Raw genomic sequence first — 22052 nt, 5'->3', positions numbered from 1 at the left:
TTAACTGCACCTGTTTGAACTCGTTACCTGCATAAAAGAAACCTGTCCACACACTCAATCAAACAGACTCCAACCTCTCCACAATGGCCAAGACCAGAGAGCTGTTTAAGGACATCAGGGAGAAAATTGTAGACCTGCACAAGGCTGGGATGGGCCACAGGACAATAGGCAAGCAGCTTGGTGAGAAGGCAACAACTGTTGGCGCAATTATTAGAAAATGGAAGAAGTTCAAGATGGCTGTCAATCACCCTCAGTCTGGAGCTCCATGCAAGATCTCACCTCGTGGGGCATCAATGATCGTGAGGAAGGTGAGGGATCAGCCCAGAACTACACATCAGGACCTGGTCAATGAACTGAAGAGAGCTGGGACCACAGTCTCAAAGAAAACCATTAGTAACACACTACGCCGTCATGGATTAAAATCCAGCAGCGCACGCAAGGCCCCCCTGCTCAAGCCAGCGCATGTCCAGGCCCATCTGAAGTTTGCCAATGACCATCTGGATGATCCAGAGGAGGAATGGGAGAAGGTCATGTGGTCTGATGAGACAAAAAATAGCTTTTTGGTCTAAACTCCACTCGCTGTGTTTGGAAGAAGAAGAAGGATGAGTACAACCCCAAGAACACCATCCCAACCGTGAAGCATGGAGGTGGAAACATCATTCTTTGGGGATGCTTTTCTGAAAAGGGGACAGGACGACTGCACCGTATTGAGGGGAGGATGGATGGGGCCATGTATCGCGAGATCTTGGCCAACCACCTCCTTCCCTCAGTAAGAGCATTGAAGATGAGTCGTGGCTGGGTCTTCCTGCATGACAACGACCCGAAACACACAGCCAGGGCAACTAAGGAGTGGCTCCGTAAGAAGCATCTCAAGATCCTGGAGTGGCCTAGCCAGTCTCCAAACCTGAACCCAATAGAAAATCTTTGGAAGGAGCTGAAAGTCTGTATTGCCCAGCGACGGCCCCGAAACCTGAAGGATCTGGAGAAGGTCTGAATGGAGGAGTTGGCCAAATCCCTAATGCAGTGTGTGCAAACCTGGTCACGAAATTACAGGAAACGTATGATCTCTGTAATTGCAAACACAGGTTTCTGTACCAAATATTAAGTTCTGCTTTTCTGATGTATCAAATACTTATGTCATGCAATAAATGCAAATGAATTACTTAATAGTCATACAATGTGATTTTCTGGATTTTTGTTTTAGATTCCGTCTCTCACAGTTGAAGTGTACCAATGATAAAAATTACAGACCTCTACATGCTTTGTGGGTAGGAAAACCTGCAAAATCGGCAGTGTATCAAATACTTATTCTCCCCACTGTAGCTGATGGGATCCTCCTCTTTTTACTGTAATAGAGGCCATCACTGTTTTCTCACACAATTCCATAGCCTGTAGAAGTGTTAGATTAGATTTTTATTGATGTCAGAGTGATTAGAGTGACAATCGAGTGCTGAGTACCAGGCAGTTAGCAAGTTTGGAAGGCTATCAGCCGCATCAGAGCTTGAAGAAGCCTAATTACCGGGACTAGACAGTCACATGGAATTTTTACGACCTTCATGACTCGTGACCACCGGTGTGGCGTTTAATACGGTCATAACAGATCTAACTGCAGACTGTCAGTTTTATCGTGTATTTTCATGCATATCGGGTGAACCGTTTAGAAATCAGAGCAATTTTTGTACATATTTATGTCACCAAAAGTATTTGGGAAAATTCACTTATGTGTATTAAAGTAGGATAAAGTTTTCTATTTGGTCCCATATTCCTTGCATTTGCAACTAACTTGTTGGATGCATTTGCTGTTTGTTTTGGTTGTTTCAGATTATTTTGTGCCCAATCGAAATTTATAGTAAATAATGTATTATAAACTGGGTGGTTCGAAGCCTGAATTATGATTGGCTGACAGCGGTGGTATATCAGACTGTATACCATGGGTATGACAAAACATGCATTTTTACTGCTCTAATTACATTGGTAACCAGTTAATAAGGCACCTCGGGGGTTTGTGGTATATTTAACCTTTATTTTTATTTTACCTTTATTTTACTAGGCAAGTCAGTTAAGAACAAATTCTTATTTTCAATGACGGCCTAGGAACAGTGGGTTAACTGCCTGTTCAGGGGCAGAACGACAGATTTGTACCTTGTCAGCTCAGGGATTCGAACTTGCAACCTTTCGGTTACTAGTCCAACGCTCTAACCACTAGGCTACCCTGCCGCCCCTATATTGCCAATATACCACAGCTAGGGGCTGTATCCAGGCACTCCACGTTGCGTCGTGTATAGGAACAGCCCTTAGCTGTGGTATATTTGCCATATACCACAAATCCCTGAGGTGCCTAATTGCTTCATTTTGTCATTTTGGAGTCACTGTTATTGTAAATGACAATATCATATGTTTCTAAACACTACATTAAAGTAGATGCTGCTATGACTACAGATAATCCTGAATGAATTGTTAATAATGACAAAATACATTTACCATTCATTGGTAAATAATCCAAAAGTGCTGTAATTTCTAAACGCTTCATGCGATATGGATGGAAATGCCCTCAGTCTTCACTTTAACCTTATAGTCGTTGTATCATTGTATATTCCTCACTGTATATAGCCAATACATTTTGTATTGCATATAAATATCATAGTGTAATGCACATAAGGTATAAATAAGAAAACATTGTTATAATGAACAGCTAGCTAGCGTGTGCTAGGGAAGATCTCAATTGCATTCTCCTCACGTCCTCTTTCCTCATTGCTTTCTCACAGCCCATTGGAGGGAAAGGTCAGAGGGGAAGGACCTCTGGCTTTCTCATCCAATGGGTTTTAAGAAGGAGGTGAGGAGTAGGGCTAGTACTAATAACTCCAGACCTGAAGAACTGCAGTATGTGCTTTTGTTCCAGCCCTTCACTAACACACTTGATTCAAACAATCCTCAATGCAGACCAGGATGAGTTGAATCAGGTGTGTTTGTGCTAGGCTGGAACAAACCAGGGTTGGTACACTGCTGCAGACGGAATCTACAGAAGTCCTATGCTCTCCCACATCCTTCTCGTTCAAATCCCAGGGCTGATTTGGTAAATCTGGGGGAATGAGCCGGCAACCAGAGTGTAGCTGGCATCAGAATCTCTGGTGCCACCTACTGAAAAATAATTAGATGTTTATGTTTGTGCCCTTGAGGCACTTAACAACTAACCTGCTGCACGGACGCTCCTCTGTGGCTGAGCCTGTGCTGTTCCAGCGTCTCGTGTGTGTGTGTGTGTGTGTGTGTGTGTGTGTGTGTGTGTGTGTGTGCGCGCATGGGGTTGGGAATTTAAGATAGGAAAACCTTTCGATAGACAATGAAGTTGTATGTTATGTTCTCCAGGCTCCCTGAATGCGCGGCACGGCGGCAGCAGCATGGAGGAGCGCTCACTGGAGAGCCAGTCGGGCCCGACGGTGGTGGACAGCTACCCCGAGGTGGACAAGGCCGTGCTTGTGGAGCGTATTGTGCGTCTGCAGAAGTCCCACGCCCGCAAGCAGGAGAAGATAGAGTTCATGGAGGACCACATCAAGCAGCTGGTGGAGGAGATCCGCAAGAAGACAAAGTGAGTTAGAGAAGTGTTAACACTCCCAGCAGAAAGCACACATGTACAACTCCGATGGTTGTGGGTTCAATCCCTTATTTAGACTTTTTCTCCTTGCGGCAAAAGAGAGATGTCGGAGACGGATAAGGATTTGTTTTACTGGCAGGTGTTGGCTTGCCATTGGATTTGAGTTTTTTTGTTCTACAAAACTGTTTAGTCTCGTTGCGCTGTTGGTATGGTTTGTGTTTTGCCACACTAGATGCTTGGGAAAGTATGGCTATAACAGGTAATACAAGCAGACTAGAAAAACATGAAGACTTAGTCAAATAGGAAGCTAATGGCAAGCAGAAACATAGCAAAACATGATGCTAATGGTTAGAAAATTCAGCAAACTAATGCTAATGTAAGGGTTAGCAGAGGTCTAACCAAAGTGTATGCTAATGACGAGCAGAGTCTCTACCATGGGAGCTAATAACTTTAATTTAGCCTTAACCTGGCTTTAGCCTCTGCTAACTCACTCTGCTCTTACAAACTCTGCTTTGATTTGCTGACACCGTCACAAAGTCAGGTGGTGTCACATGACGTCATTCCTTTTTAGAGTGCTTGGTGGATTCTTGAAGGCTGTGTTTGAGTGATTTTTGGCAGGGGATTGGCACGTCATCTCTTTATCAATGTTTTGTCAGCCAGTAAGCATTTCACTCGTTCGCTCTCTCTCTCTCTCTCACAAACACACATACACTTGTCCATCCCCTCTTCTGACAGACAAGACTATCGGATATTTATAGCTGCTCGGTCCATGGTGCGTGAGTGTCGATCACTAACGATGCCATATCCATATTCATGCCCACCTCCAAAGCCAAACAGACAGTATGGAACACATCACAAGCTAGGGGGACACGCTACTCCTTACCATGTTTAATCACATTAAACACTTTATCAGCAGCCAGACTATTGAGTGATAGCTGGAGAAAAGAGTTAGGGTTATGCAATTGTTTTTTTAGGGACACAATTTTCTGTCAATTTTGCTGTTGACCAACTGTTTTAGTATCTAGTGAAGAGCTCTAATTTGTCTACACCCATTCAGCATCATTTACACCTTCTTAAGCTTTAGCCCCGCCCATCTTGTTTTGCTCTCGGAGCGTTCAGAGCGCACACTCTGGCCAATGATTTGTTTACCTCTGTATAACATGAAAACATCCTAACCAGCTCTGCTGGTAACAATTTCATTACGCTTTTTTGCCAAGGTTTACTGACACCGGCCATATTCACTGGGTGTTGTAACACTTGTAGCTAGCTAGATAGATGTGTAGCTAGCTAGCTAGCTAGGGAAACAATGAACCTAGCTATGTAAACAACTTGTAAGATCACACATGTCACGTAACGTTAGCTAATGAGCAGGCCAGCTAGCGTTAGGTAGTTAAACAACAATGAACATAGTGCCAAATCATGTCATTGCTACCCTGCATGAATCTGCTGGGAACTAACATTAGGCTCTAACTAGCAAAGCAAACAGCTCTGGGATATAAATAATAGCGTCAGCTAGGGAGCCAGTCAGCTAATGTTAGCTAGCTAGCTAACAATACACTTTAGCTTGAAATGAAACCATTTTCTGTCAAAATTAGAAATGTGTAATATCTGAAAAGGTAGCTAGCTAACGCTAGTCTATCTTAACCGTATACATCCTCATGCATGATGGACGCGTCTCCCTGTCACGAAGGCCATGCCACAGTTGCCCTTAGTTTGATGATGTAATCTGGAGACAGGTGTTTTCTCTTAGCTATCATACTTTAGCTATCATAGACCGCTGAGCCACTCGGGAGGCCCCCCTACCTTATTTTATAGGTATCTGTGACCAACCGATGCATATCTGTATTCACTGTCATGCGAAATCCATAGATTAGGGCCTAATGAATTTATTTCAATTGACTGATTTCTAAAATATTTTAAGTTGTTGCATTTATTGTTGATCATTGTAGCTTGTTTATAGACTGATTTGGAGCTGATGCTAAGAAAATGAACAAGTGAAACATTGAAGCGTTATAGCCTACACACGCATGCATGCACGCACGCACGCACGCACACACACATACTGATTAGATGGGTGATTTTGATTAATAGGGTCTTGGCAACCCTCTCTCCTGTGGTGACCTGCTTAATTAACTCTTATGTGCACAACTACTGCCATTAGGGCTCTGATTGAATGTGCCCAACAGTTTAAAATGGCAGCCCTGTGGGTATTGAGTGTGGATGGCAGTCACCTGAAATGGTAGTCTAATGTGCGCAACTGACTGGACTATTGTTTCTCTGCCCCCTACAGGATCATCCAGAGCTATGTGCTGAGAGAGGAGTCGGGCGCCCTCTCTTCAGAGGCCTCAGACTTTAACAAAGCCCAATTTGGCAGGCGGGGGGGCATTATGGCCTCCCTATACACCTCCCACCCGGCTGACAGCGGCCTGACCCTTGACCTCTCGCTGGAGATCAACAGGAAGCTGCAGGCCGTGCTGGAGGACACGCTGCTCAAGAACATCACACTCAAGGTGGGTCCCCCGAACAAATCAAATCAAATGTATTTATATAGCCCTTCGTACATCAGCTGATATCTCAAAGTGCTGTACAGAAACCCAGCCTAAAACCCCAAACAGCAAGCAATGCAGGTGTAGAAGCACAGTGGCTAGGAAAAACTCCCTAGAAGGGCCAAAACCTAGGAAGAAACCTAGAGAGGAACCAGGCTATATGGGGTGGCCAGTCCTCTTCTGGCTGTGCCGGGTGGAGATTATAACAGAACATGGCCAACATGGATGTTCAAATGTTCATAAATGACCAGCATGGTCGAATAATAATAAGGCAGAACAGTTGAAACTGGAGCAGCAGCACGGCCAGGTGGACTGGTGACAGCAAGGTGTCATCATGTCAGGTAGTCCTGGGGCATGGTCCTAGGGCTCAGGTCCTCCAAGAGAGAGAGAGAAAGAGAGAATTAGAGAACGCACACTTAGATTCACACAGGACACCGAATAGGACAGGAGAGGTACTCCAGATATAACAAACTGACCCTAGCCCCCCGACACACAAACTACTGCAGCATAAATACTGGAGGCTGAGACAGGAGGGGTCAGGAGACACTGTGGCCCCATCCGAGGACATCCCCGGACAGGGCCAAACAGGAAGGATATAACCCCACCCACTCTGCCAAAGCACAGCACCCACACCACTAGAGGGATATCTTCAACCACCAACTTACCATCCTGAGACAAGGCTGAGTATAGCCCACAAAGATCGCCATGGCACAACCCAAGGGGGGGCGCCAACCCAGACAGGATGACCACATCAGTGAATCAACCCACTCAGGTGACGCACCCCTTCCAGGGACGGCATGAGAGAGCCCCAGTAAGCCAGTGACTCAGCCCCTGAAATAGGGTTAGAGGCAGAGAATCCCAGTGGAAAGAGGGGAACCGGCCAGGCAGAGACAGCAAGGGCGGTTCGTTGCTCCAGAGCCTTTCCGTTCACCTTCCCACTCCTGGGCCAGACTACACTCAATCATATGACCCACTGAAGAGATGAGTCTTCAGTAAAGACTTAAAGGTTGAGACCGAGTTTGCGTCTCTGACATGGGTAGGCAGACCGTTCCATAAAAATGGAGCTCTATAGGAGAAAGCCCTGCCTCCAGCTGTTTGCTTAGAAATTCTAGGGACAATTAGGAGGCCTGCGTCTTGTGACCGTAGCGTACGTGTAGGTATGTACGGCAGGACCAAATCAGAGAGATAAGTAGGAGCAAGCCCATGTAATGCTTTGTAGGTTAGCAGTAAAACCTTGAAATCAGCCCTTGCTTTGACAGGAAGCCAGTGTAGAGAGGCTAGCACTGGAGTAATATGATCCAATTTTTTGGTTCTAGTCAGGATTCTAGCAGCCGTATATAGCACCAACTGAAGTTTATTTAGTGCTTTATCCAGGTAGCCGGAAAGTAGAGCATTGCAGTAGTCTAACCTAGAAGTGACAAAAGCATGGATTAATTTTTCTGCATCGTTTTTGGACAGAAAGTTTCTGATTTTTGCAATGTTACGTAGATGGAAAAAAGCTGTCCTTGAAATGGTCTTGATATGTTCTTCAAAAGAGAGATCAGGGTCCAGAGTAATGCCGAGGTCCTTCACAGTTTTATTTGAGACGACTATACAACCATTAAGATTAATTGTCAGATTCAACAGAAGATCTCTTTGTTTCTTGGGACCTAGAACAAGCATCTCTGTTTTGTCCGAGTTTAAAAGTAGAAAGTTTGCAGCCATCCACTTCCTTATGTCTGAAACACATGCTTCTAGCAAGGGCAATTTTGGGGCTTTACCATGTTTCATTGAAATGTACAGCTGTGTGTCATCCGCATAGCAGTGAAAGTTAACATTATGTTTTCGAATAACATCCCCAAGAGGTAATATATATACTGAAAACAATAGTGGTCCTAAAACGGAACCTTGAGGAACACCGAAATTTACATTTGATTTGTCAGAGGACAAACCATTCACAGAGACAAACTGATATCTTTCCGACAGATAAGATCTAAACCAGGCCAGAACTTGTGCATGTAGACCAATTTGGGTTTCCAATCTCTCCAAAAGAATGTGGTGATCGATGGTATCAAAAGCAGTACTAAGGTCTAGGAGCACGAGGACAGATGCAGAGCCTCGGTCCGATGCCATTAAAATGTCATTTACCACCTTCACAAGTGCCGTCTCAGTGCTATGATGGGGTCTAAAACCAGACTGAAGCATTTCGTATACATTGTTTGTCTTCAGGAAGGCAGTAAGTTGCTGCGCAACAGCCTCTTCTAAAATTTTTGAGAGGAATGGAAGATTCGATATAGGCCGATTAGTTTTTTATATTTTCTGGGTCAAGGTTTGGCTTTTTCAAGAGAGGCTTTATTACTGCCACTTTTAGTGAGTTTGGTACACATCTGGTGGATAGAGAGCCGTTTATTATGTTCAACATAGGAGGGCCAAGCACAGGAAGCAGCTCTTTCAGTAGTTTAGTTGGAATAGGGTCCAGTATGCAGCTTGAAGGTTTAGAGGCCATGATTATTTTCATCATTGTGTCAAGAGATATAGAACTAAAACACTTGAGTGTCTCCTTTGATCCTAAGTCCTTGGAGAGTTGTGCAGACTCAGGACAACTGAGCTTTGAAGGAATATGCAGATTTAAAGAGGAGTCTGTAATTTGCTTTCTAATAATCATAATCTTTTCCTCAAAGAAGTTCATGAATTTATCACTGCTAAAGTGAAAGTCATCCTCTCTTGGGGAATGCTGCTTTTTAGTTAGCTTTGCGACAGTATCAAAAAGGAATTTCGGATTGTTCTTATTTTCCTCAATTAAGAACACACTGTCTCACCTTGTGTTGCTGGGAATAAAAGCCCCCAGAGTTCAGTTTATTAAGCTATACAATTAACTTCTGCTCACACTACATACTCCTGCACTATCAGTCAGTAACCATGTTTCCATCCAACCATTTTATGCAGATGAATTACCTGACACATAAAAGAACAGGCATGATGCAAACTAGAAAAATGTACATTACATTTTTTTGTCTGGAATAAAGATGAAGCAACAAATTGCAGTGTAAACGCTTTTATGCACACACAGGGCCGGTCGGTCCGCTCATTAAGCAGGATTAGGTGACCACCAATGGTGGCAGATTGACGAGGATGGCATTTTCTGAGCTAAACTGACCAAGACGCAACTCCAACACATAAAACCTCACATATAATTCTGTCTAAAAACAACCTACAATTTCTCTCAACCACTGGCATATTGGCTTTTTAGCTGAGCGCAGATGTCGCCATGTGACCACCTTGTAAAAGGCAGGGACGCAAAATATTTATTTTGTACATTCCCAGCGCGCCTCTCCAGGGTGCTGTTGGAGAGACACATCGCTGCGGGCTCCAACATTTTGTCCGAAAAAAATATTTAGCAGATGTAGCATATGGTAGAAAGAGTATGTGGCCTTTTCTGTAGCCTCCAGGCTGGAGATAAAATGTATGACAATGTAATGAGACGGAAACTTTTTAGATCTTGCAGGTTTCTCCGATCAAATAGCCTAATCTAAATAAAAAATGTGCTTACATGTTAACAAACACTGTATCCTAAAAACAGGACAGGTCAAGGTAAAATGGACAATATGGAATGGACAATCAGGCTGCTCACAACTGCTGTCCAGAAATGTCATCCTGTGGACTAAATTGTCATGATCAGTGGTTTCAAGTTTGTATGCGTCAATTTTTTAGGTGCTGATCATAGTGAAAAATAGAATATTTCTGCATTTCCCGCTATGTAAACACATTTCAAATAGGCTCATGATAACTCCTCCTGATAAAGTTGTGTAGCTGATATTCAACCCAAATTGAGTAGTCATAGGAATCAGGACTAATAAAGCCAATACAACCGACTGTTTTACAAACAGTGGGCCTACCACATATATGGGCGTTCATAAAATTTCATAGCGGGCCGACATGGTAGGCTATACCCCAGTAAGCATGGACCAACGCCAACGCCTTTTGGATGTCTTTTTCTGGTCCTGTCCAGACCAGCTGTCTTTTAAAAAAAAAAAATTTTTACAAACGGTAGGCCTACCTCATAAATGGGCATTCCTAAAATGTAACTTCAGGCCACACTGTAGGCTATACCTCAGTCAGCACAGGCTGACACCTTTTGGGCGTCTTTTTTTTTGGTGCAGTCCGGATCGGCGTTGGTTTACATGTCCGGTTTTTGGTCAACGTCTGGAAAAAATGTATTTCAATGTCTGGAAAATACATCTTTTCAACTTTCATTCAGAGCCTAAATTGAAATTAACTTCAACGTCTGGAAAATAAAATATTTCAATGTAGTTTTGCTTACTGGGATTATTCTAGTTAGTTGTTATGACCAACGGTGCAGTTTTTAGCAAATTTCCTGCAATAGTACACATTTTGTCATGGCTGTCATGAACATTATAACAAAATCAATGACGTTTGGAATTTTTATTTTGATGATAGTACTCAAAGATTACTTATTAAAAAATATATTGCTCCTTTCTACATACTTTGTCTGGTTTTAGATGTTTAAGGTTACACTGAAAAACCTTTTTATCATGGCTGTAATGAAAAAATGGGGAATTCAAGTGGAAACACTGGCTGTAATGTAGCAATGGTTTTTAGGAGACTGCTCTGATACGTTGAATCTAGCAATATGATCTTGACATTTCCAAGGATCTGGCAAATAAGGCCAAGATAGTCATTAGAAAGTTTTCAATGATTTACTTCTTCCTCTTAAATCTTTTTTTATTATATGGTTTTCAATGACGGACTGGGGACTCATTGTTTAGTATGGCATTGGCCAAGGTACAGTGTGAGGACAATGACATTCTTGTGAGCAAAATTACATTGAAAATACATATTTTATGGACATTGATGTCACATTCACTTTTGGTTCTCAGTGAAAGATTAAAATAAGTGTTTTACGGATGTTGAAAATACATATTTTACGGATGTGGAAAATACTTATTTTACGGACATTGAAAATAGGTCTTTCACTGATGTTGAACATGCGTATTTTACGGATGTTGAACATGCGTATTTTACGGACGTGGGACATGCGTACTTTACGGACGTGGAACATGCGTATTTTACGGGCGTGGAAAATAGGTCTTTCACGGACGTGGAAAATGCGTCTTTCACGGATGTTGAACGTGCGTATTTTACGGATGTTGAACATGCGTATTTTACGGATGTTGAACATGCGTATTTTACGGATGTTGAACGTGCGTATTTTACGGATGTTGAACATGCGTATTTTACGGATGTTGAACGTGCGTATTTTACGGCTGTTGAACGTGCGTATTTTACGGCTGTTGAACGTGCGTATTTTACGGACGTTGAACATGCGTATTTTACGGACGTGGGACATGCGTACTTTACGGACGTGGAACATGCGTACTTTACGGACGTGGAACATGCGTATTTTACGGATGTGGAACATGCGTATTTTACGGATGTGGAACATGCGTATCTTACGGGCGTGGAAAATAGGTCTTTCACGGACGTGGAAAATGCGTCTTTCACGGATGTTGAACGTGCGTATTTTACGGATGTTGAACGTGCGTATTTTACGGATGTTGAACGTGCGTATTTTACGGATGTTGGCCATGCGTATTTTACGGGTGTTGAACGTGCGTATTTTACGGATGTTGGCCATGCGTATTTTACGGATGTTGAACGTGCGTATTTTACGGATGTTGAACGTGCGTATTTTACGGATGTTGGCCATGCGTATTTTACGGGTGTTGAACGTGCGTATTTTACGGATGTTGGCCATGCGTATTTTACGGATGTGGACCATGCGTATTTTACGGATGTGGAACGTGCGTATGTTACGGATGTGGAAAAAAGGTCTTTCACGGATGTTGAACGTGCGTATTTTACGGGTGTTGAACGTGCGTATTTTACGGGTGTTGAACGTGCGTATTTTACGGGTGTTGAACGTGCGTATTTTACGGGTGTTGAACGTGCGTATTTTACGGGTGTTGAACGTGCGTATTTTACGGGTGTTGAACGTGCGTATTTTACGGGTGTTGAACGTGCGTATTTTACGGGTGTTGAACGTGCGTATTTTACGGATGTTGAATGTGCGTATTTTACGGATGTTGGCCGTGCGTATTTTACGGATGTTGGCCGTGCGTATTTTACGGATGTGGCACGTGCGTATTTTACGGATGTGGAACGTGCGTATGTTACGGATGTGGAAAATAGGTCTTTCACGGATGTTGAGAATGTTTTTTTGGGGTCATTGTTTCTATTGGCAAATTTCAACTGTACATCATTTCACTTTTCTATCTATATGTCAACAAATATTGTCACATTGAATAAAGGATAATGGATCAAAATGAAGATTACAGTATGGAATACGTATTATTACTCCATTGTGTTAACCAAGAGCTTTGGAACTGGCAGTGACCATATTCAAAGTTTCCTAACACAAACCAACAGAGCCTTTCAACTACAATGACATTCTCAGTAAAGGTTACAGAAACATTTTTACAGTGGTTGCTCAACTAAAAGTGTTGAGACTTAATAATTAACTTAATATGGAATTTGTAGTTTAGTACGGTACCCTGCGTCACTGCTTCTTTGCTCCAGGCCAGTGCAAGGGGGAGTTAGAGCACTGATTATGCTTTTGGGTCCCAAGGCGCTAATGTGTCACTAACTGACAATGAATGGGCCGACATAAACCAAATAGAAACTAATAATTGTGCACGACTTCAAAATTGAATTTCAATGACCTGAATGATGAGGATGAAGAAGGTGATTGAATTTAGAACAATTGTGTAAGAATTGCTATTCCTCTGTACAGCATGCACACCCAGAAAAATACACCTATTTTTGTGTTATTACTCGCCAGTATTACTTACTAAAACTGTTGTTACAGTAAGGTTTTTATTCTAAGAGAAATAAACTTTTCAATTATTTTGAGCTCCCGACCAGTCACGTTGTACAGCGCCATTATGGGCTTTTAGCAGGACAATAGACTCTTACCAACACCTCTCTGTATTTTGATACTTTGTGCAAGGCAATTGATTAGCATTAAAAACTTTTAAAACTTTGTGGATGGGGCCTCCCTAGTGGCGCAGCGGTCTAAGACACTGTATCGCAGTGCAAATGGCGTTGCTACAGATGCTGGTTCGATGCCGTGCCGGCCGCGACCGGGAGACCAATGCGGCGACGCACATTTGGCCCAGTGTCGTCCGGTTTAGGGGAGGTCTTTGAAAACGAAATCATCTCCAAAATATCATTATTTTTTTAAACAAACAATTAAGAATCCTCCAATTCCTCTAAATGTATTTGTTGGTTGCGAGCCATATAGCTATTTTTTAAACAAAGCAATTATTATTATTTCATTTAGAATTATATAAAAGTCCCTTAGATATTCTCACACATCAGATTTGCCCTAACGAAAAATGCCCCTTTAGATATTAATTTAGAATCCTCCAATCCTCTAAATGTAATTATTGGCAGAGAGTCACGTCATTGAAAAAAATATTTGTAGATATGCTGTAGGCCTACCGTAGGCAAAATGAGTCTCAGTGTTGAGTAATGTGCTGTTAAAAGTGGTGTATGTCTTATTTATTTTAGAAGCATATTGAAGCTAGAAGCAATAGGATTTGAAGCAATAGCCTACCTGCGTGTGGTCAACTGTTTCAGCATTGTTTTGCACTGCTCTGAGACAAGCATGGGGACTGGTTTTAGTAAATCAATGAGATTTTTATTTTCACTTAATCTCTGTTTGGAATTTGGTTAGACTATAATTAGGGTGTGGAAATATTATGCTCTTAGTACTGTAACCTACTCCCGATCGTCACGTTGTACAGGACCATATTTTCCTAACGGAAACCAAGGGTTTCGCTTTTCGTTTTTCTTGGAATAGAAACACTATAATGTTAATCAATTAATTAGGCTACATTTCTTCAAATCAATCCCGTATACTATGTTCTTATAAAAAAGGGTTTTAAATTCTCTAGTACAGACAATATTGAAGACTATCAAATGCTTCTCAAAGATGCCCTATGGTGGTCAAACTAGCAATAATTAGCATTAATGGCAACAATGGCTGACAATTAAATAAACCGGACCAAATCTGAACCAATCATAGACATCTGTTTCACAAAATGTACTGTAGAGTTCAGTAGAGTACAGTAAAACAGTATTGACGTCTATGTTTGGGTTAAATCAAGGCCAGTTCGGACCTGACCAAAAATCTACGTCTGTAGACGTTGAATTCAAGGCCAGAGCAGACGAACCAAATTTCAACCACTATTAACGTCCATGAATGTCCTGCGTTGGTCATTGCTCACTGGGATATTGCTATGGAAAGCCACTAATTATGGTAGCTGGCTTCACAGATATCACAACCGGCCGTGATCTGGAGTCCCATAGGGCGGCATACAATTGGCCCAGCGTCTTCTGGATTAGGGGAGGGTTTGGCCGGGGTAAGCCGTCATTGTAAATAAGAATGTGTTCTTAAACTGACTTGCCTAGTTAAATAAATAAATACAAGTAAGATACAGTACCTGTGTAACAGAGCGCTGGTTTGGTGAACTAAAATCGCATTATGAGTTACCTTGACTGAAACCCAAAATCCTATGTTAGCTCCCAGAACAAATTCCTAGACTTAAGCTCAGTGGGTTATTGAGGTTTTGAGTTGCACAGAAGACCCAGGTTTGATGCCCAATTATTTGACCAGCAGAGCATTGCCCATGGTAGAAGGATTAGTCTACTGGGGTGATCAGGCAATCAGTCTCTGAGGAAAGCACCAAGACGATACACATCCATCCCTGCTGCAAGCATCTTTCTGTTTTTCACTGTTTTTCTCTCTCCTCTCTTGTTCTTTCTTCTGTGTGTCTTTTTCACCATCTTGTTCCCTCTCTCTGTCTTGTACTCTCTCTCTCTGTCCTCATTCTTATCTTCCATTTCTCCAGTCTTCTAACTTTGATGACCTAGAAATGTGCAAGGTCAAGGACTCCAAATGGGAAACGATGTAGTCCAGCTCAGAATATTTCACTGTTGAATGGGTTGCCTGATGTCTCTCTCTCTCTCTTTCTGTGTCTCTCTGTCTCTATCTCCATCTCTCTGTAGGAAAATCTTCAGACGTTAGGGGCGGAGATTGAGCGACTTATCAAACAGCAACGATAGCTGGAGGACATTGCTCAGAGGAAGTTGCACATGCTAGACGACAGTGTCTGAAGGAAATTATAGAGGACCAAGTGAAGAGGGAATGTTGAAGACCCCACCAACTAACTATCTTGTGCCACATCAAGAATTTAACTGAGACACACACATGCGAACACACACACGCACACACATGCACACATGCAGTGTAAAGGAGAAATTTGAATGTTGAATACCAGTCGCCTGTTCTTTTTGATAACCCCCATGTTCTCAACTCTTCTCTCCAGTGGGATGAGTACTCAGATCCTCTGACCAATGGATTGCCCTACTATTTCCCCCGCATAATCTAATACACTTTCCCGGGATGTCAAGGATAGCTTTATTTATGAATGAATTGAAAGGATTATGTTGGTTAGCATTTTCTGAAGCCAGTTGCTAATGCCGGTCCGTGTGCATGCCAATCCTTATTACTCTCCCAAAAAAGTGTTTGTGCCAATTTGCTGAATATATTTTTGAATTACCGCTGTGACCCCTAACGCATACAGTAGTACTCTCACTGTGAACCAGTAACTAAAGACTACTAATGCACTCAACCCACAACCCTTCAGACATTTGTCCACCAGGCTCCACTTTCCTTTCTCACCGTAGCCCTACAAAGCACTTAAGGCAAAAATGATACTTGAGATGATCATTCATAACTTGTATTTGTATGCATATCTCCCATTGACATCAAATGTTCGATTTATGACAAAGTATCTGGAGTCACGATTCGCTAGTTGGCCTACATTCTGCAAACACCAATGTCAAAGAAGAACTCCTGGCTTGACCCCAAATGTCCTACTATGAAGTTGTATAAATAATAATGAGTTCAGCTGGATAATCTAGGGCTGGTCTTTAGTTGTTAATTTAATGTGATTTATTTATTTCTGTTGTTTTTGATTGGCATTTAATGTTTTCTTTGCTTTTCTTTAGTTTAAAATCCAAGTTCATTGCTCTCTCCTTTTTGTTCTTCATTTTGTCCATTCACTGAAGGAAATCTTGTATAATATTATTTTATATTCAATTGTTTGTTTCCATCCTTTCTCACACACTCCCTTGTTTTTACTGTCATTAATTTGTAGGACAAAGCATTGTAGCCCCCCCATTTGCTTCTTCACCAGTATGTTCTTCAGCTGTCATAGTGAGGGTCACCTGGCCGAGCTAGAGGTGTATGATCCCAGGGATGGGTGTAAACAACACTTACATTTTAAAGGTAGCCCGACCACTCGCAGAGGAGCTGACATGCACCTGCAACACACTGTCTTCTGGCAAGGACATGATAAAGAGTGACTTTTCCTCAGCCACGGCTGCCTATGCTACAACCAACACACCACACACACACAGAAGTATGGAGAATTCTGATGAAGACTAGCTCCTAAGCTGCAGTCTATGGTTGTAGTTATTTTCCCCCATTTGTTTTTTTGTCACCTATGTGTAACTATTTTGACTATAGTGTAAAGGAGGCCCCTCTTGACTCTGGGAGTTTTAGTGTTTCTCCCACCATTGTTTAGGTGGGATGCCTTCTCCCCCAAACAAGTCTACTTGGCCCCCCGCTATTGAACAATCACAGGAGCGATTTGTGTAATTTGATGTTTACGGCTTGTTGGTCTGAGGGCTTCCCGCCTAGGGGAAAAAAATCTAGGGGAAACACTACTGTTCTTTTTGCACCCTTTCAACTTGGCAAACCTAAAACACAGGATTCCCAGCCTGGCTCTCTACTCCGCAACAGTGCGTAGAGAACATGCAGCGTGGGCAAATTAGTCAATCGATTTTTCAGGAGCAACTTGAGAGAATATTCAAGAAGGAATTCATCTGAATAAATACATTAACATAATGAAATGGCTGGCGGACATCTTGTTATTATGCACTGAGTTAGCCAAATACCCCAGAAGCAGAGCTATATACACTATGGGTAAAACAGTTTATCATTGATCAGCAAACTGTTGATATGGCTTAAAGATTAACGTTGTAGAGTATCTTCAACCAATGAAGACTTTCACCAATCAATGATTTTTGTAACTTATGTTACAAAGGCAACAATTATTGTTCATTTGACACAAAATAATTTGCCTGAATCGTTTCATTACTGTTTAATTTGATTGTCAAATGAACAACATACTAGATATCTTGGTAAGACAAATGTAGTGACTGTGGATAATGTGGTACTCTTATGGTTAAAGAAATGTGTCCTCCATGATAACAAAACCATTGGAAGCATAACTCTAGTACCCGTTTCACACTACTAAGCCATGCACTGGCCTGGTTCCGCATCCACCATAGTTGCTGGAACCTTTACTTTAAACGTGCTGGAAAGTACCATTTGAATTGTGAAAAGGGTCAAGCACTCCCATGTGTGGTCCAACCTAGGCCTACATTCTCACAACATGAAAACATTGGAGCAATGTTAAATGAATATGTTATTTGCCTGGGAGACCAGTCCACAAAGAGAGAGAGTGGCAAATTTGTCTCCCGTAACAGTGAAATTAGCAATATGGACAGATGTGTTGTGAGTGTAAAAATTATGACTGACTATAGCGAGATGTTGGTATTTTCTGTTGATTGTCTTGGTGTTGTTCAATGTGCTCTGTTTGATTGAATATTCAAACTGTGATTATTATACATTTGTAGATATGATCTTCTGTAAAATGGTCAAATGTTTTTAATATTCCAGATCCAATATGTATATATGGTGTTTACAGGGAATAAAAGAGATGAATCTCTGTTTCTCTTCATTATTGTCTTGTTTGTATTGTCCCTTACACAGAAAGCAAAAAGAAAGTGAATTAATGTACAGCCCAGAGGAAATTGTCTTTGTAAGTATCACTAGAAACCTGTAACATCTTAATACAAAAAAGTTAAGTGAAATATTAGCTTTCGTCTGAATCCCAAAAAAGACAGGAAATCCAAAAGCTAATTGACCCTATGCACTAACAAGGCTTTTCAGCATAAGCAGCTTGCCTACTGCTAGGGTAATGTAGTTCAATGAGTTTGCACTTTTCAGGGTTTTTCTTTGACATATTTTCTACATTGTAGAAAAATAGTGAAGACATAAACTATGAAATAACACACGTGTTGTGTCTTTACGATCATTAAATTGAAGACTTAGTTTTTATGAAAGATTCTCTGTAATTAGTATTACGCGATCAAACTGATTAATCATGTAACTGTAATTAACTAGGAAGTCGGGGCACCAAGGAAAATATTCAGATTACAAAGTTATAATTTCCTAATATAACCTTTCAGATATTTTATATCTGATCAATTAGTCTTCGAATTAATTAATTACTTAATTTACCTCATGTTAGTCTCATTCCAAACGTCGTAAATTGTTGGTTATCTGCACGAACTCAGTCTTCACTATAAGTTATCCATACATCAATTGTCTTAAATCATTTATTTACTAAGTAATTCACAGAAATGCATAAACAAACAGATAGTTACAAGGAAATGACAATGGAGTTTCCTAGTTGGATAAACCGGAATCGCGGCTTGGTGGACAAAAGGGGAAGTGGGGATCAACTGAGATGAGACACTATAAAGTTGATAATTATAACAATTGAAATGCTAATCCTTTGAACATGAATGCTCACTCATTCGGGAACAATTGCAATCAATATACACTGCTCAAAAAAATAAAGGGAACACTTAAACAACACAATGTAACTCCAAGTCAATCACACTTCTGTGAAATCAAACTGTCCACTTAGGAAGCAACACTGATTGACAATAAATTTCACATGCTGTTGTGCAAATGGAATAGACAACCAGTGGAAATTATAGGCAATTAGCAAGACACCCCCAATAAAGGAGTGGTTCTTCAGGTGGTGACCACAGACCACTTCTCAGTTCCTATGCTTCCTGGCTGATGTTTTGGTCACTTTTGAATGCTGGCGGTGCTTTCACTCTAGTGGTAGCATGAGACGGAGTCTACAACCCACACAAGTGGCTCAGGTAGTGCAGCTCATCCAGGATGGCACATCAATGCGAGCTGTGGCAAGAAAGTTTGCTGTGTCTGTCAGCGTAGTGTCCAGAGCATGGAGGCGCTACCAGGAGACAGGTCAGTACATCAGGAGATGTGGAGGAGGCCGTAGGAGGGCAACAACCCAGCAGCAGGACCGCTACCTCCGCCTTTGTGCAAGGAGGAGCAGGAGCAGCACTGCCAGAGCCCTGCAAAATGACCTCCAGCAGGCCACAAAAGTGCATGTGTCTGCTCAAATGGTCAGAAACAGACTCCAGGAGGGTGGTATGAGGGCCCGACGTCCACAGGTGGGGGTTGTGCTTACAGCCCAACACCGTGCAGGACGTTTGGCATTTGCCAGAGAACACCAAGATTGGCAAATTCGCCACTGGCGCCCTGTGCTCTTCACAGATGAAAGCAGGTTCACACTGAGCACATGTGACAGACGTGACAGTCTGGAGACGCCGTGGAGAGCGTTCTGCTGCCTGCAACATCCTCCAGCATGACCGGTTTGGTGGTGGGTCAGTCATGGTGTGGGGTGGCATTTCTTTGGGGGGCCGCACAGCCCTCCATGTGCTCGCCAGAGGTAGCCTGACTGCCATTAGGTACCGAAATGAGATCCTCAGACTTGTGAGACCATATGCTGGTGCGGTTGGCCCTGGGTTCCTCCTAATGCAAGACAATGCTAGACCTCATGTGGCTGGAGTGTGTCAGCAGTTCCTGCAAGAGTAAGGCATTGATGCTATGGACTGGCCTGCCCGTTCTCCAGACCTGAATCCAATTGAGCACATCTGGGACATCATGTCTCGCTCCATCCACCACAGACTGTCCAGGAGTTGGCGGATGCTTTAGCCCAGGTCTGGGAGGAGATACCTCAGGAGACCATCCGCCACCTCATAAGGAGCAGGCCCAGGCATTGTAGGGAGGTCATACAGGCACGTGGAGGCCACACACACTACTGAGCTTCATTTTGACTTGTTTTAAGGACATTACATCAAAGTTGAATCAGCCTGTAGTAGGGTTTCCACTTTAATTTTGAGTGTGACTCCAAATCCAGACCTCCATGGGTTGATCAATTTGATTTCCATTGATAATTTTTGTGTGATTTTGTTGTCAGCACATTCAACTATGTAAAGAAAAAAATATTTAATAAGAATATTTCATTCATTCAGATCTAGGATGTGTTATTTTAGTGTTCCCTTTATATTTTTGAGCAGTGTATATATTTACACTCAGTGTGTCGTCGGGACCTTTGTTGAAAAGTTAGTTTCTGTTCGAGAGTTTTCGTCCTCTCTCTCTCTCTCTCTCTCTCTCTCTCTCTCTGTCGTTGTTAAAGGGAATAGTTCAGAGCGACATTCATGTTGTTGTAGAATGGATGTTTCGGCGGTTGTCGTTCTTCGTTCAATGATACCGAATTCCTAGCTGCAGACTAGTAATTAATATCAAAGATTTGTTCTTATTCTGTCGGTATCGATAGTCTAAGAGTTTAACCACGTGGGATGGTTAAAAGATTCAGAAATGGTCTGCAAACCTTTGTCCCCTCGTAATGGAGAAAAACATGGTCTAGTGAGAACTTCTCAAAGTTGGGGTTTTATTCGGAATTGCAGAAAAGGGCCTGTCCCAGGATACCCGACCCTAACGGGGCTCATGGGCGGTCCTCTGATATTAGTCAAACTAAAAAGGGAATTGGAGCTTCCTTAATTAAACAGTCCAAAATCACATTACACAATTTTACAAACAGTATCATCCTCACTCATTCATCTTATACAACAATTAGATGTTAATCTCATATCTGAGGCTATTATATAAACAGCGTTATGGTAATGTGGCCGCACCGTCTCCCATGAGCTTCACCAAAATGTAACAAATGGACCAGTTCGTAGCTGGATTCTTCAATGATCTTTTATACCTTCACCGGAACATAAATGTTGTTCGGACCTCAAGTTCTGAGAGGTGGAAGAAATTCCTTTGTTCTCTATGAAAATTCACTCTGTCTCTATACTGTGTGGCCATAAGGCAGGATCTTCCTGGAATTTACGACCTCTCTGACCACAGCAGCCTAGTTGAAGGAGGCAGTGAGAGGGGGATGGGGCTTGCTGTACCCAAAGAGGGCAAAGCAATGACACATGGAACCAAAAAAAAAGTTAAACAAATACAAATATTTTACATTTCGTTTCTTCAAATAGCCAGCCTTTGCCTAGATGACAACTTTGCACACTCTTGGCATTCTCTCAACCAGCTTCATCTTGAATGCTTTTCCAACAGTGTTGAAGGAGCTCCCACATATGCTGAACACTTGTTGGCTGCTTTTCCTTCAGTCTGCGGTCCAACTCACCCCAAACCATCACAATTGGTTGATTGGTCAATTGGTGATTGTGGAGGCCAGCCTGGAGGTGTGTTGGGTCATTGTCCTATTGAAAAACAAATTATGGTATTGATAGTAAATGATAGTATTTCAGAGGAGTCAACAGGATAAGGGCACTCTGTATGTGTGTCTGGGTCATTAGACACCTTTAGACATGCACCTGTCTGGGGAGTGGGCATGCCTGTTTATTTTTGTACCATTGCTATGGCATAATGTTTCTATGCCCTAATGTGAAACCAAACTAAAATGAGTGCAAGGCAAAAAGATAATGGTGGCTAAATGCCAGAGGGGATGAATCATTAACATAAAGAGGAGTTACTATGTGTGTGACGTAAGGATGAAACCTGTATAGAAAGTGTGTGCCAAGGCTGGAAAGGCAGTTGATCCATGGACCAGCTCGGCTTATATTACATTACTTCCATGAACCAGCTCGGCTTATATTACATTACTTCC

The 22052-nt window shown here is 42.2% G+C and overlaps 1 protein-coding gene across 2 annotated transcripts in view; it reads left to right on the top strand.

Moving 5' to 3' along the window:
* ccdc186 (coiled-coil domain-containing protein 186) overlaps positions 1-18008 on the top strand; it is a 1196038-nt gene extending 1178030 nt beyond the window's left edge. Inside the window, exons 14-16 of one of the 2 annotated variants that reach the window (XM_024387342.2) lie at positions 3364-3583; positions 5880-6099; positions 15205-18008. In XM_024387342.2, the coding sequence (XP_024243110.1) occupies positions 3364-3583; positions 5880-6099; positions 15205-15261 (497 nt within the window). In that variant the 3' untranslated portion in view covers positions 15262-18008. Of the gene's footprint in view, positions 1-3363; positions 3584-5879; positions 6100-15204 lie in introns of those variants that run through there. The other variant, XM_024387343.2, reaches the window with a different exon arrangement.
* Positions 18009-22052: the final 4044 nt, after the last annotated feature.

This window comes from Oncorhynchus tshawytscha, linkage group LG25 (genome assembly GCF_018296145.1).
Source record: "Oncorhynchus tshawytscha isolate Ot180627B linkage group LG25, Otsh_v2.0, whole genome shotgun sequence".
Lineage (NCBI taxonomy): Eukaryota > Metazoa > Chordata > Actinopteri > Salmoniformes > Salmonidae > Oncorhynchus > Oncorhynchus tshawytscha.
This window is presented reverse-complemented; position numbering and strand designations above follow the sequence as displayed.